The sequence below is a fragment of the Terrapene carolina genome, unplaced genomic scaffold, assembly GCF_002925995.2.
Source record: "Terrapene carolina triunguis isolate 2854851 unplaced genomic scaffold, T_m_triunguis-2.0 Scaffold179, whole genome shotgun sequence".
Classification (NCBI taxonomy): domain Eukaryota; kingdom Metazoa; phylum Chordata; order Testudines; family Emydidae; genus Terrapene; species Terrapene triunguis.
Window position 1 is genome coordinate 2230315 of NW_020664530.1, and position 15213 is coordinate 2245527.

The 15213-nt window shown below is 40.5% G+C and overlaps 1 protein-coding gene across 1 annotated transcript in view; it reads right to left on the minus strand.

The window, feature by feature from the left end:
- Positions 1-1300: 1300 nt before the first annotated feature.
- The window catches only part of LOC112113485 (transcriptional activator GLI3), a 251295-nt gene continuing 237382 nt past the window's right edge, over positions 1301-15213 (minus strand). The window contains exons 11-15 of the mRNA XM_024209776.2: positions 14979-15128; positions 14208-14372; positions 11783-12073; positions 5338-5665; positions 1301-4082 (exon numbers count right to left, since the gene is read on the minus strand). Of these exons, the coding sequence (XP_024065544.1) occupies positions 1792-4082; positions 5338-5665; positions 11783-12073; positions 14208-14372; positions 14979-15128 (3225 nt within the window). The 3' untranslated portion in view covers positions 1301-1791. The remainder of the gene's footprint in view (positions 4083-5337; positions 5666-11782; positions 12074-14207; positions 14373-14978; positions 15129-15213) is intronic.

Genomic DNA, 15213 nt, shown 5'->3' on the forward strand with positions numbered 1-15213 from the left:
GGCTTCAATTAGACTTATGCAGGGGATAGACCTTGTGTAGGTCTTCTGCACAGGGGTTAATTTTACCCTCAAGAGTTCAGGACTCACTCCTGCATCTATGAGAGCTTTGCCTGTGCTAGGGGGAGCAGGAATAGGCCCTAAATTACAAAATGTGCTGTGATACCTAGCAACACAATGGGCCAAATTCTGTACTTAATTACATCAGTGTAAACCTGGCATAACTCCACTGAAATCAATGGTGTTAGTTCAGATTTGCGCTGGTGTGACAAAGCAGAACTTGAGCCAGTGAAACGAATCAAAATGAGAGGGAAGCTGGTGCCAAGGACTTCACTTGCGTTTTTAGCTTTAGCTAAGACTCCTTACCAGGATATAATTTCTTTATTGACACTTTCTTTGCTTATTTTTTAAATCAGAAGTTTAGATTTTAAAATGTTAAAAGTAAAAAAAAAAAAAAAAAAGTGCTTTGGGAATGTATTAAACACCCTTGTGATCGCCGAGAACCAATGGGGCCCATTGGGTCAATGTGATTGTAAAGATCTTTTTTTCATAGATTCATGATTCTTCTCAAGTTGTTACTGTGCAGTATGTCAATAGGAGTTTACATATTTAATTAAAAATATGTACTCTGCCGCAAATGAATAGTGATGATTTATACTAAACTCTATGAAAGAGCAATTATTCTGAGGACAGAGAGTAGCTGATTTTAAAACCTCCAACTGAATTAAAATGACATTGGGCTACCTTATGGACTTAGGCCCAGAGCCTCAAAGGTATTTAGGCCCCTAACTCTCATTAAAATCAATGGGAATAAGGCACCCAAATACCTTTGAGCATCTGGACCTTAGTGCCTGTTTCTGCACTCACTAAAGCAAATGGAAAAACTTCCATTAGTTTCAATAGTGCAGAACGAGATGCTAACCATGTATACCATTTTATTACAAAAATTAATGCTGTATTTGATGAAGAGTATAAAAAATACCCAAATCACCAGACATCCATTTATTTTTGTTCTCCTCTTGTCGAATAACGTCTGAAAAAAAATGTAGACCAAATTCTGCTAAATATGTGAATTGTGTTCACAAAGGGATTTTTAAACCCTCCAAAAGGGGGTTGTCATAGAAACGGTACAGTTTCGGCTCAACAGTTGAAGTGCAAGGTCTGTGTATGTGGGCGTGTGTACATACACACAGACTCATTTGGGACAAAAAAGTTTGATACTTTTTCATTTCTTTTTGCACAAGCCCCAGATATCTTTTGCCACACAATTATGGGTACATGATCAGGTAGCAGTATGAGTAGATTTGTTCGTAGATTGGCTGTCCACCTTACAGCAATGCGTTCACAGAAGCTCTCTTTACTCACTGTATGTACTCTGTATATCATGCCTGGTTGTTTTGTGCCTACATAAATAAAAACATTGGCAACAATCATACAAGACTGTGTTTCCTTTGAGTAAAAGAAAATTGCAAAGTCATTTCATTAGACCTTCCTTTAAAAAACAAAACAAAACATGCACTTCACACGTTTACATTGGTTTACAATAAAAAAAGAAAAAAGTATACAGACATTTAAAAAAAGAGAGAGAGGAGTGGGTCTAACAATACTGATTCAAAACTGAAATGGAAGACAGTTTCTCCCTAGAACACTTTAGGGTTTTCGGAGTCCTTATTCCATAAAAGGAATATACTTGAAACACATCCCATTTAGGTGAGATGAGATTGCTAAAATACATACACAACTAAAAAATGAGTCACTTTTTATCGGTTATCTCCTAAGTTTTTTTCCCCATGTCTATTGCATAACAGCAAGAAACTTGCTTTCTTCTGCAAGTGAGGTCAACAAAGAACTCATGTCCCCAATAGCCATGTTTGTTGTGCTCACAGGCATAGCTGGGAATGTAAGAGACGCTCGGGGAGTGGTGAGGCGTGAAGAATTGTGTGAGAGATTCTGAATGATACTCGGACTCAGGGCTCCTGAAATTAAGCTGGCATGGTCCCCATCATCTATGATAGCATCAAAATCAATCTGCACACCTTCTAGGCTGTTGCTGTCAATGCTGTCAACTGTGCTTGTCACCTGGTTAGCCCCTGGGGAAAGAAGCTCAGACGAATTTGGAATACCAGTCCCCTGCAGCAGGCAGTTAGCTTCCGAAATAGAGAAAGAACCTGTTTTCATAGCTTGCTGAGTAAAGCCCATGGATTGGTCATATAACTGACCAGAGTAATTCTGCATATTAGAGCAGAACTGTTGTGATTGACCTTGCATCTCCATCTTAATGCCATTTACCCTGTATGTCTGGTTTGCATCACTTATAAATCCTTGCTGTTGTGCCAGGGTGTTTCTCAGCATGTTTTGCCGTCTGTTGCCTCCATAGTTGGCACATGGCTGGTAACTCTTTGTCACCACCAAACCTGATTGCTGGTTTCCAATGTTGTGAGACATTGGTGGACAACTCTGTGGCCCTTGACAAAGGCTCATTTGTGAGGTAGGACTAACCTGCCCTAACATCATTTGATTGGTTTGATTGACTCCCTGATAATGAATGCCTTCCCCTATTGGCTGATTCTGCAGGTATTCCTGTTCTATCGTATTTCTACTCTGCATCCCATTAGCCATACTGACAGATTGCTCACCTGGCACCATGGGATGGCCAAAGTTTTGTTGACTCTTGTTTATTAGCATGCTGTTGTTCCTCAACTTCTGCCCTTGAATCACTATGCCACAGGAACTGTCCATTGCCCCAGAAATCATTGGTTGTCTGGTGATGCTTTCACCATATGGCTGTGCCTTATTTGCCTGCATGTTGAAAGAGTTACTGGTGGTGTTGTTGCTGATAATCATGTTCTGATGTAAACTGTAAGAGCTGTTGTTTTCCACAAGATGTTGATAGCCATTTTGTTGGGCCATACCATTTCTCTCCAGGTTCTGCTGCTGGACCATCATATTGTTATATAGTCCAAAAGCTCGAGTTTGTTGGACTGCCGAGCGTGGACCACATTTCATTTTTGAAGGAGACAAGTCAGAACTTCCTGAGCTTACTTCATTCCACTGGATTGGCAGGTCGCTTTTGTTTGCTTCAGAGCTGGTCTGTTGACTGTTTGGTGAAGGGGCCTGGTGAAAGTTGTTGTTCCCTACTGCTGACCCGTGATGCACTTTGTTATTGTCCAGGACATCATTTGGCAAATGGTCATACATGCTTTGGTTCTGGGAATTCAAATACTGAACCACATCGTCTGGCAAGAGATCCTCATCATTTAGACCACCATCCGCTTCCATGGTAGCAGCCTCCATGGTGACATTCTCACTGATACTCGGAGGACATGGGGAGTAGGCGTTACGGAACAGGCCGCCATCAGAGCGGGTATAGTTCTGAAGAATAAAGTTTCGCTTTTCCATAGATGGAGGCAAAACAAGAGGGTTAAAGCTATTAAGACTGTTGAATCGCTGGACTCTAGGCAGAGAAAGGTTGTCGGAAACCATTCTTACTGGATCACTGGCTCTCCTTGTCCCATTTCCCAGCACATCATGAGGCAGAAAATGCCTCCTGTTATAACTATTTGCCCCACCATCACTACATCTACGAGGAGCATTTACTGGAGGCAGAGGAGATACTCCAGACTCCCTGCAATCACCCAACAGTGCCATCCTTGTTTTGAGGCTCATCCTCTCCATGTTAGGCAGTGGAGTTGGTGGGGGTCCACCAGTAGCTGCTGCATATTTAGCTTTCAGCCTGTATTGCTGGGCTGGGGTGAGGCTGAGTAGGCTTGGCAGGCCATCACACTGACTCACTTCACTGGATCGCCTGGAGGCATCAGTCGAGATGGGGTCATAGGAGTCGGCGACACTCATGTTCTGAGGCCTTCCCTCAGCTTGGGAAGCATCACTGGATCTTCGACTGGAAAAGCAAGGTGAAATTCCAGAGGACCTACGGCTACTCAAGTAGGCGGAACTGATTGTGCTGGTGCTGCTGTCCCTCCTGTTCAGCATGTTTAACACTGTGATGTCCATACTTGAAATTTCATTTCTGTTGGGTAGAATAGTCATGGATCCTCCTAAACTGCAGCTGCTGCTTGACTGGATACCTGATGGTAAAATTCACAGATAAATGAATATTAATCAGGACCAACTGTAGAAAACACTTAGAGTCTGAGACAAGTAACAGGCATTTCAAGGAAATACCCATATGATTCTAGGAAGTCAAGACCGTTTTCTAATCAGAAGTAGGGCTAAATAGCACTCTTGTATAGGGGCTCACAGATTCAAGAACATCATTTCAATGTGAGCCCCAACACATCCTCAGTTGTCATCCAGTGATGTAGTTCCATTGACTAAAATGGAGCTACTCCGATTGACACTGACTAGGGAAACAGGTTTCCCATATTCTTAAAAAAAGCTTTTTAGATTTTTGTAACTAATTGAACTGGCATTCATGTGATAATCTAAGTCTAGATGGCAAAACATACAAATTGGAAATTAGAGTAATTTTTAAAGAATTCTTACATATTTGCATGTTATTTAAAACAACTGCAAAACATCTTTCCCAGTTCCCCCTTTTAATAAACATAATATAAGCATCATCGTCATCTTTATGTCATTCCTTTTCTTGAATGCACTTCACAAACTATGTACATATAATACCACAGATGTGCAGTCACTTCTAGGGTGGACAGAAGCAGCCAACTGGTTCACAGTAGGTTGCCCAAAGTTTTGGGAGGAGAAATATTGCCCAAGGGCACCAAGTCAAACCCCATCTCTTGTAGAAAGTGCTATGGAATCTTTAGGGTCCAGCATATCTCCATGTGATTCATGTACGAAACTATACATGCATTTTTCGAGCATTATCATCTCCATGTGCAACTATCAGTGCATTTGCAAATAGAGACCATGTTAAAGCCCATTTCAAAATGTAGTCCATGACGACTATGCAAAGCAGATAGGATCTGCGGTTTAAAGGCCTCACTTGAAAGAATACCACACAATAAACTGCATGGTATTTAATTTCTCTACCTTGGAAGGATGCAGGGCTAAAATGATGCTGTGAATCGAATGTTTGGTTCCAGGGAATCTAAGTATTTCAAGCATGATAATCAGACCACCAATATTCACTTCCAGGAATATAAACTATGGGATTACCAATTTCTACCAGTATAGTACAATTTCTAATTTAAACGGAAAATATATATATTGAAAAATTTAGGTGTCTTACAGCTCCTAGGTAAGTAGAACTCCCACTGAATTTCATGAGTTGTACAGTCCGTGTAAGTCCTGAAACATCAAGCCCTAAGAGGACGAATTTAAAGAATGAAAGTATGATTAATCCAGTTATGCATATCTCACCATTTCCTATGAGAGGTGGCAAGGTTGGGGCTTTTGAAGGTGGAATGGGATTCAGTCTTGGAAGCACTCCATTAACTTGTTTCAACCTTTCTAATTTGACTTGCTCCATCCATTTGGTCCCTGTCATGTTCCTCCTGGCCTGTAAGCCAAGTGCTGTGGTTGCTGTGGAAATGGTAGAGTCCATGATTGGGGTTTCATCAATGACACTGAGGTCTCCTACACTACCTCCACTGGTCAGATTAAGCTCGATCCCATGGTTGGAATAGTTGCTGATGGGGGACTGTTCGCTGCTGCATGTAGACTGACCACCAGGGCTTGGCTGAGATGTCTGTTGGAGTGAAATAAGAAATGAATGATAATTAGGATTAGGCAAAGAATGCTAATGAATTGATTTCAATGTACCTCATGAACAGATATTATTCCACATTGAGTCAAAATGAACCTAAAAGCTAAGCTTAAACAGATGACAATGATCTTTGATTAAAGGCTTTCTGGTACACGACTACTTGACTTTTAACCACACTGAAAACTATTGAGAACCCCTTCTCCCCCAGTGTTAAAATTCATCTCAGCATCTTACTAACAGAGAGTACATTAAATCTATATTACGCTATTCATCGGAAAAGATCCCAGATCAATTAAATTACTTTACAGGTTTCATATATATCCTGTATCCAATTACAGGATACATTTTATTATTACTATTACTTGTATTATTGTGTTGCCTAGGAGCCCCCAGTCATGGAACAAGACCAAATTTAGATAATTTGAAAGTAATTACCCAAATTGGAATTTGACCAAGACACCGGGGCTAACTTATAGTGCTAGGCTTGCAAAAAAACAACAACAACCCAACAACATTGGGCTTTTTAAAAAAAAGTATACAGGCAAAGAATTTGAAGTATTTGATAATATTCAAGAAGTACAGATGCACTGTTCCAAGCATTTGAGGGTTTAAACTTTGGCATATAATAATGAGAAATGAAAAAAATTTCAATGTAAAAATATTATAACTTAATATCAGCTTTATCTCAGCACCCTTGGACCACGATTTCTGACTGGCCACAGGTAGTAAGGACCTCAGCTTTATGTCCCATATGAATAAAATAGGTGCTGTTGTTCTAAAGTCAAGTCATCTGTCACACTGCAGTGCAGGACTCTGAATGCAGACAGAGTTCTGCATGCTTCAGCTGGGAGCAGACTCTGGGTTCAATGGGGTTGGATGGACATAAAGTTAGAATAAAACAACATATTTGCTGATTACAAGTTCTCTTTGCATTAATGAAAAGAACAAAACATCATATGGAAGACTCCAGCAGCACACTCAAATGTAACACCTTCTCAGTACTATGTCTGCACTGGAGCTGGATGTGTAATTTCCAGCTCCAGTAGATATACCCGTGCTAGCTCTGATCGAGGCAGCATGCTAAAAATAGAAGCGATGTCGCAGTGGTGAGTGTACCAGGACAGGCTAACCACCTCAAGTGCGTACACATGTTTCAGGTGGAATTGCACTTGGGGCAGCTAGCCTGTTGCAGCTACCACACTGCTATTTTTAGCATGTTAACTTGATAAGAGCTAGTGCAGGTACGTCAACCCGGGCTGGAAATTACACCTTCAGATCCAGTATAGACGTATCCTCACTGGGAAGATAGCCATCTACTGAATCAAAATTTTCACTTTCTTGGAGATCTCCCAGACTTGTGACATGATCACAACCCAAGGTGATATTCTACAAGGGGCATTGACCTGCCACAACTCCATCTTCTCTTTTAAACAAACAGGTAAGACCAATGCTCTGAAATGTTTATTTTATTGTAGTGGTATTCTTGCGGCTGTAAAATACAGGGTCTTTGAAGTACTCAAGAGCATCTTCCCTACATGAATGAGAAAATTATTGGAGGGGGGGAAGAGAAGGAGAGAGTGGGGGGGGGGTTCTTTAGGAGTAATACTTCATTCTAGGATGCACCAGTTAGCTATTATAACCACAGATCTGTATGACATGCAAAAACATTTTGCTTCCAAGAACAGTTTCATAAACACGTATCTATTTCATTATTTTACTTTTAGGCTTTTGCATTTTCAGTCACCATGTGATCTTCATGCAAACTCTTGTCTAGGACGGCTAACTAGAATTTTGTAGTTATCGATGATGTCTTTGCATTCTAACAACAAAGTGAATAAAGATACAAGCCTGTGCCAGAGTGGTGGCTTAATGTGATTGTGATGAATACTTGGGTGTAATAATAATTTTAATTATTTCTAATGTCAATGATAATGCTTGTAATTTATAAGTCCACACGGAATGTGGTACACTTCCAAATCTTGGTCACTGCAGATTTGGTGAGGGCACTAAAGAATAAATGTTATCTGGGAGCAGTGAGCTTGCACCCATTGTACAAGAGTTAAATAAAGAATGCTAATGATCAGAAGCCTGTTCTTGTAGCCACACAAATTGGTCAAAATGAGTCAGAAGTAGAGAAAATGATCATGGGAATGTATCTCTATAGATATGTATATACATAAATATGATATATACAAACAAATACATCTGAAACTATTTCACAAGAGTAATCTAGCTATTTCACATGCCAAGTGTTTTGCAAAATGTTCATTACACATATGTGGAAATGTATCTGATGGAATGCTTCTTACTAAATAAAAGAATGATTTGACAAGAAGCAAAAGACTAAAAAAAGAAAAAATGTTGCAATGAAAAAAGTTCAGAGACGTTTAAATCCCCTCACCTTATTACCCACTGTCCTTAGGAAGTTAGAACAAGACATTTAAGAGCATTAGACAGAAGAAACATTGGATTAGTAGAAAAACAAGGGACATATCTTAACTCATATAGCAATGAAAACCAAGAAAAGAAGGACAACTACATTACATTTTAATCACCTATTTGTAGAGCTGATTTACAGTGGGAAATATTCAATACCATTCATAAAAAAACTAACTTGTTTTAAGGCCCAGTCCTGCAAAGCTTTACTCACGTTAGTGCCTCTTACTCAACTAGTTTCATTAATAGCAATGGACTACTCACCTAAGTAAGAGTGGCAGGATTGACTTGGGCCCGCAGAGCTTAATGTAATATCTACTAACGTCAACAGACGACTGCCTTTTGACTACAATGAGAGTTACACTGGGCCCTTGGAGTATTATTAACTGAAAACTATTACCTAATTTGGGTTTGAAGTGGTAAACCTTAGTCATGGAGTAACTCCTACCCTGGTAGGTATTGAAGCTACTAAGCAGAGTTAGGATTATGTGAGTAGAGACTGAAGGATCTGGCTTTTTATTCCCCAATGGATGGGCGTGAAGATATTGTGAATCCAGATATGGCAGAGAATGAGTTAACTTTTTTATCTAGTTCTATCCCCCTTGAGAGAAGGGTGCACTAGAGATAGTTACTTAGAGAAAATATTTCATTATTTAATAGATCTAGTAAAAAATGAAAACACCTAACAAACATTAACTCAAAATTGCAAGGTTATTTTTGTTCCCCTGGTTTAAAAAAACCCTGCCCTCGCTTCCCACGCACACACCTAGTCCTTTATTTGAATTTTTTCACAATCATTTTTATTGCAATTTTTATTTTAAATTTTTTTTTCTGTTTTCTTCCACACTCTTTTGATCTTGTTTCCCCATTTCGACCCACTTTTTCTTTTTTTCGATTTTGATGTTGGAAGGGGGCAGGGAAAACAGATAAGTAATAAACTAAAAACCAGAAAAAAAGCTAAATTTTTCATTTTTCAATTTAGTTCAAAAGTAGAGAATTTAAAAAAAAAATCTGTGAAAATTTTCAGTTTGGAAAAAAGGCAATTTTCGATGAAACCATTTTTTGTTTGAAAAATGTGTACCAAAATTTAGTAGCTGAACTTGGAGGGCTTACATCTGTCAAACCACACCTCCATTTTGGCTGATCCAATTCTGTGATTGCAGTGAACAACAATAATAATAATAATTAATAATAAATACCTAGCTCTTAAACAGTGCTTTTCATCGATAGATAATGAATTGCGAGGGGAAAACGGGAATAAACTATGGACACAAAATAGCAGGGGCAGGTAACTATGGGGCCATGTTGTTCTCCCAATAAGGGGGTCTGGTTTGAAAACTAGAGCCATGGAGCTTGTCTACACAAACAATTAGACCCTGGGAAGCTGCGGGGATGAATCTACCCCACACTAGCCTGCTGCACTCTAACTGCCCTCGTGCACCACATTGATATGAGCTAGCAGTTTGTTAGAGCATTTTGATCCAATCCTCTTTGAAATGGGACTATCTCAAAGCATATTAATGAACTGTCAATGTGCACCCAGCAGAGTACTCATGGACAGCTGGTCCACATCAGACTACCGAGGGGAAGATTCACACCCCCGCTTGCCACAGTCTAATTGTTCATGTAGACAAGCCCTAACAGTAAGACCTTGATCCTGCACTGTAATCTACACAAGCAAACTGCTGCATCCATGTGGAGCTCCTTGATTTTTCAGTGCAACAGTCAGTCTGTGCAGATCGCAATGAAGGTCTGGGAAATAAATGTTGGCATTTATTATTGATTCATCCCTCCTCCCATAAGCCAAGAAAATAATTCCCCATCATTAGTTAACATGTAAAGGGAAGGAAAGTTAAAAATCATATAATATTCCAAAAGTCCCATTAAAGGAAAATCCCGGTTGAACCTTAACTATCGAGACATTTTAAGTATGCCCATAATATTGCATCTACAGGCAATTGGCTTTTATAGTGAATTCTGTAGAGTATCAGTTAATAAGACAACAATACTATACATCAAGAATCATGATTTTATATCTAAGGCCTGGTCTACACTGGGGGGGATCGATCTAAGTTACGCAACTTCAGCTACTTGAATAACGTAGCTGAAGTCGACGTACTTAGATCGACTTACTGTGGTGTCTTCACAGCGGTGAGTCGACTGCTGCCGCTCCCCCATCGACTCCGCCTGCGCCTCTCACCGAGCTGGAGTACAGGAGTCGACGGGAGAGCGCTCGGGGGGGGGTGTCGATTTATCACGTCTAGACTAGACGCGATAAATTGATCCCCGCTGGATCGATCGCTGCCCGCCGATCTGGCAGGTAGTGTAGACATACTGTAAATCTGTTAACTTTTTTCTTCACACATACAGACTTACAAGTATAGTCATACTAACGATGATGCTTAGCATTCATTATAGGTCACTTTAAACCTACAAAGCATTGAACTAACATTAATTAAGGCAGTGTTCCTGCAAACCCCTGTGATAGAGAGTAGTACTTAGTACTTCTCACCATTCCCAAGGACTGCCAGTAAGCTGTATGCTTAGTACTAAGAGCCTGCAGAACAGGTTCTTAAGAAAATGATCCTGCTCCCATTGAAGTTAATCACAAACTTCCTGTTGACTTCAAAAGCAGAAGCAATGGCCCCTAAACTATAAACACATGTTGTATTTCTGTAGTACTGGCTAGTCTTTTACACATATTGTCCTGATTTTCAAGGGTGAGGAATCCCCAAAGCTCCCACTGACTTCTGTAGATTTTTGAGTGCTCAGCATTACTGAAAATCATGGCCACCATTTACATAGTAGTTATTTACCTGTATCATGTGTAACTGGTTAAATGCACTCTTTGGGCTGGACCCTCTGTTAGCATAAATTGGCATAGTTTGGATGGCTGGGCAGGAGATGCTCATGCTGCCTTAAGGACTTCTTAATTCTAAGGGTGTATATATACATGCAAGCATAGAAAAGTGTACTATACTTAGCCTGCAATGCTAACAAGGACCAGATCCTCAAAGGTATTTAAATGCCTAATTCCCATTGATAGCTTTGAGATGCTGAGTCCAAGTGCTTTGGTTTATTAGTTGGTAGGAGTCAGCTGGTCTAGTAAAACAGTGCCTGCTTCTTATAGACTTGGGGACTTTTTTTTAAAAGGATTAAAATGCTCCAGGAAATTAATTGCACAAACCTATATGAAAGCAAAATTAAGTATACACAACTAAACACCGAGGAAATGTGAAAGTTGAGTTTGAACACACAACATTGGCTCTGCCCCCTTGCATGCATATATTTGGTATTACCTGTGGATTCATAATCAAATATCTTAGATAAATGTGTACCTAAGATTGTAGAGAAAAAATGTTTCATGCTTTCAGATAGAATAGGCAATCACATAATTAAAGACTATGGCCTACATTTTCAAGAGCGACTAGTGATTTTAGGTGCCTCAGTTTTAAGGTGCGGAACTTGAGAGACGTTAAAGGAGTCAGATTTTCAGAGCTTAATATTTTCTGAAAATCAGGTGCCTTTAAAGTGCTGTTTGTTACTGGTTTTAAAAGCATTTAAAATATATATGATTTTGTAAAAAAAACTAGTGCACTGAAGTTTATTAACAAATACTGATAATAGAGAGGAAGAAACAAAGCAGCACAGTATGTTGCATACCATTGGTTTTTCTGACTTGACAGCTTTCACTTGGAGGCGTTCTTCCCGCTTTGAGGTAGTGTTGCTGAGGTCCTTTTGCTCGCCAATTGCACCCTGAGTCTGCTGGCCTGGTGATCTGGATTGAGAATGGCTGCCTGGGTCTCTCGGTGGTGGAGGCCTTGGATGAATATCTCCACGCTGCTTCTTGGTGACATGTGCCTCGGGGCCATGCACAGTCTTCACGTGTTTCCGGAGAGAACTGGGGTCTGTGTAGCGCTTTGTGCAGCCTGGTATCTTGCAAACATATGGTTTCTGCCAGATCAGGTGGGAAGAAAGGCTGAGGTTAGATTTGGTTTCCTTGTAGGATTCCTAAGAGTTCCTTTGAGTGCAGTAAGTGTAACAATTATACTCTTCCACAGTGAATGCATTAACAAAGTGATGACATTGTGAAACTGTCTCAGCATTGACCACACCTAATAAAATCTATTCCTCTTCCTTGGCTTTGAAGGGAGCACAATGCACATTATTGCTACATATGTAACAAAGTAAGAACACAGGCAGATCCTCAGCTGGAGTAAATTGCCATAACTCAGGGTTTCTCAAATTGGGGATCGGGACCCCTTAGTGGGTCGCGAGGTTATTACATGGGGAGTCGCAAGCCTCCATCCCAAACCCCATTTTTCCTCCAACATTTATAATAGTGTTAAATATGTTTTAAATGTAGAAGGGGGGTCGCACTCAGTGGCTTGCTATGTGAAAGGGGTCACCAGTACAAAAGTTTGAGAACCTCTGCCATAACTCCATTGAAGTCAATGAAGCTACAGCAACGTACTCCAGCTGAAGATCGACTCCATGGGATTTACCATATTGGATCAGATCACTGGTTTATCTAATTCTGCATCCTGCCTCTGGGTGGTCCAGTACCTAATGCTTGAAATTCAGAGGAAAGCAAAATCCTTCTATGATGCACTGGACCAATTATTGAGGGGGGAATTCATACACATCCCCTACAGGCCATCAGTTTAAATGCCTAAGCATGGGATTTGATGACCATCATCATTCTGATCTAGCATAACTATAACTATTATTCGAGGTCATAAATTTATCAGCTCTTCTTTAAATCCAGTGAAGTCAATGGAGCTACATCAGTTTACACCAGCTGAGGGTCTGGTTCTATAGCAACAGCGCACTTCATTGTGAAATACATTTCTGGTAAGATTTGGGGTTTATTTGTTTGCTCGATTTTGTTGTTGCAATGCAAGAAAGTGATGTTCCATCGATGATGATAACTAAATTTAGTGATTGACTGTTGAATATTCAACCTAGAGCTTAAAAAGCAGAGCAAAGCATCCAGATCAAAAACACACCTTGTTTGTGCCTCACATTGCTATGATGGGATGGACAAATTGATTCCAACAAAGTATGAACCAACCCAAAGCTTAGATCAGGTATTGGACAGATTTAGGTAAATCTCCTATCCCTGATTTTTGTAATAATTTATCATTAAATCCACCATTATGTATCAGCAAGTCTAGAAGTTTGCAGAACACATGCATCCAGGTTTAAGCTGAGTATGGAGCTGTGAAATGCTGTCTGGGTCACCTGTGATCCACAGATGCTACAGCGACTGCAAAATTTGAAGAGAATGCTAGTCCTAGTGAATTGCTGTGACGGATGTGGTGGGAAATCACCAAAGAAAGATGAGCTTGGTTTGGAAATGGAGGGAGATTGGGGGAGAAGAGGAACCACAGGTTCCAGGCCATGCAATCAGCCAGAATGCTAATTTCTCTACAAGGCCTAGAGGGGAACAGACTGAGGAGAAGGGAAGAATGAGATTTAGGGAAGAATCTAGTTGAAAGGGAAAGAGAGAGGGGTAGGGAGAAGACCTCAGAAGTTTGGAAAGCCACGCCCCTCAAGATTCTTCCACATTTACCAACAGCAGTTGAAGAAGCTAAATCCCAATCCTGCTGCATCTCTAGCAAGATGCAAAACCCCTGCTTAGCTCCCATTCACTTTGTGAGTAGTAGCTGGTGCTCGGCAAGGTATAGGATCAGACTCCAAATAAACTCCTGGCAGAGTTAACGCTGTTCCTGACTAGCCAGCAGATGTCACTATAGAACAACAATAGGAGGCTTAAAACTCTCCTTGGGAGCTGAGTGTCCCCTCCACTTCGGGGAGCGAGAAAATTATTACTGGATTGCAGCCCTTTCACTGGTTACCACACAAAGTCTCCATTAGATCAGCCAGCCAGTCCCCTTCTTTGATTCTTGATAAAATGACAAGGAGCCTCTTTAGATCACCATGCTGTTAAAATGATTTACTGTCGTTAACTTACCTATTTCATGTTTCTTGAGGATTTTTGTGTCTGCATTCCACAATACATTCTTTTGACAGCAGTATGTCTGTGGGCAGCCAGGGCCCTTTCACTGCCTGGGTGCTTGCTTACCTCATTGGAATGAGTCCTGTTTTGGTGCTTGGCTCGATCGGAGGCATTAGAGAATGCTTTGTTGCAGCCCTCATGCTCACACACATATGGTTTCTCTCCAGTGTGAGATCTCAAGTGGGTTTTCAAGTTTTCTAGTCTGGAGTAGGCCTTTGTACAACCTTCAAACTGGAGACAACATGCACATCGGGATTATTCTACACACTTGGACTTGGAGAAAAATTAAACCAATAAAAAACCCCCAGATATCTCAAAGACTAGAAGCTTTCCAAATCCTATGAGATGGAGGGTTTCTTTTCTTTCATTTAAATATGGCACAATTCCTCAATAAAGTATTTCCAGCACCATGTAAAACAGCTATTATAAGAGAAAAAAACCTGCATAGTAACAATATGTTCATGTTTGTTTCAACACTAAAATCCATTACACAGTCACTAATATTTTGGGGTCAGCACTAGGATCCAGATACTCCTCAGTGAGGGAAAGTGATTTTAAACACACATGGAAATGCCTCTGCATTATTTAACAATGCACTACTTTAGGGATTCATCAGACGATTTAGTGGATGAACTGGGCTTAATTCTACCCTATCTTGTACCATACAAAGTGGAGAGATGATGTTACCAAGTTGATGTGGTGCTGTTGGCACAAACATTCTGCACAGGTCTAAAACAGCTATCCAAAAGGCAAGGCAGTGAAGAATCAGTCCCATTGTGCTCTTCAAGTGATCCTATCCACCCTGGGATAGCCTGGAACTCAGTGTTTTTTACTCACAGTGCATTTGTGTGGCTTTTCCCCTGTGTGTCTCCTCATGTGTACCACCAACATATACTGGGCTTTGAACGGCTTCTGCTCCCGGGAACAATCCAGCCATCGGCACACAAACTCCTTCTTCTCTCCATGTATATGATCATTGTTTATATGCTACATAGGGACAAAACAATATTACAGTTTAACTCCTGGATGATCTGGTGGTTCCTTCTGGCCTTAAGCTGTATGACTCTCTATT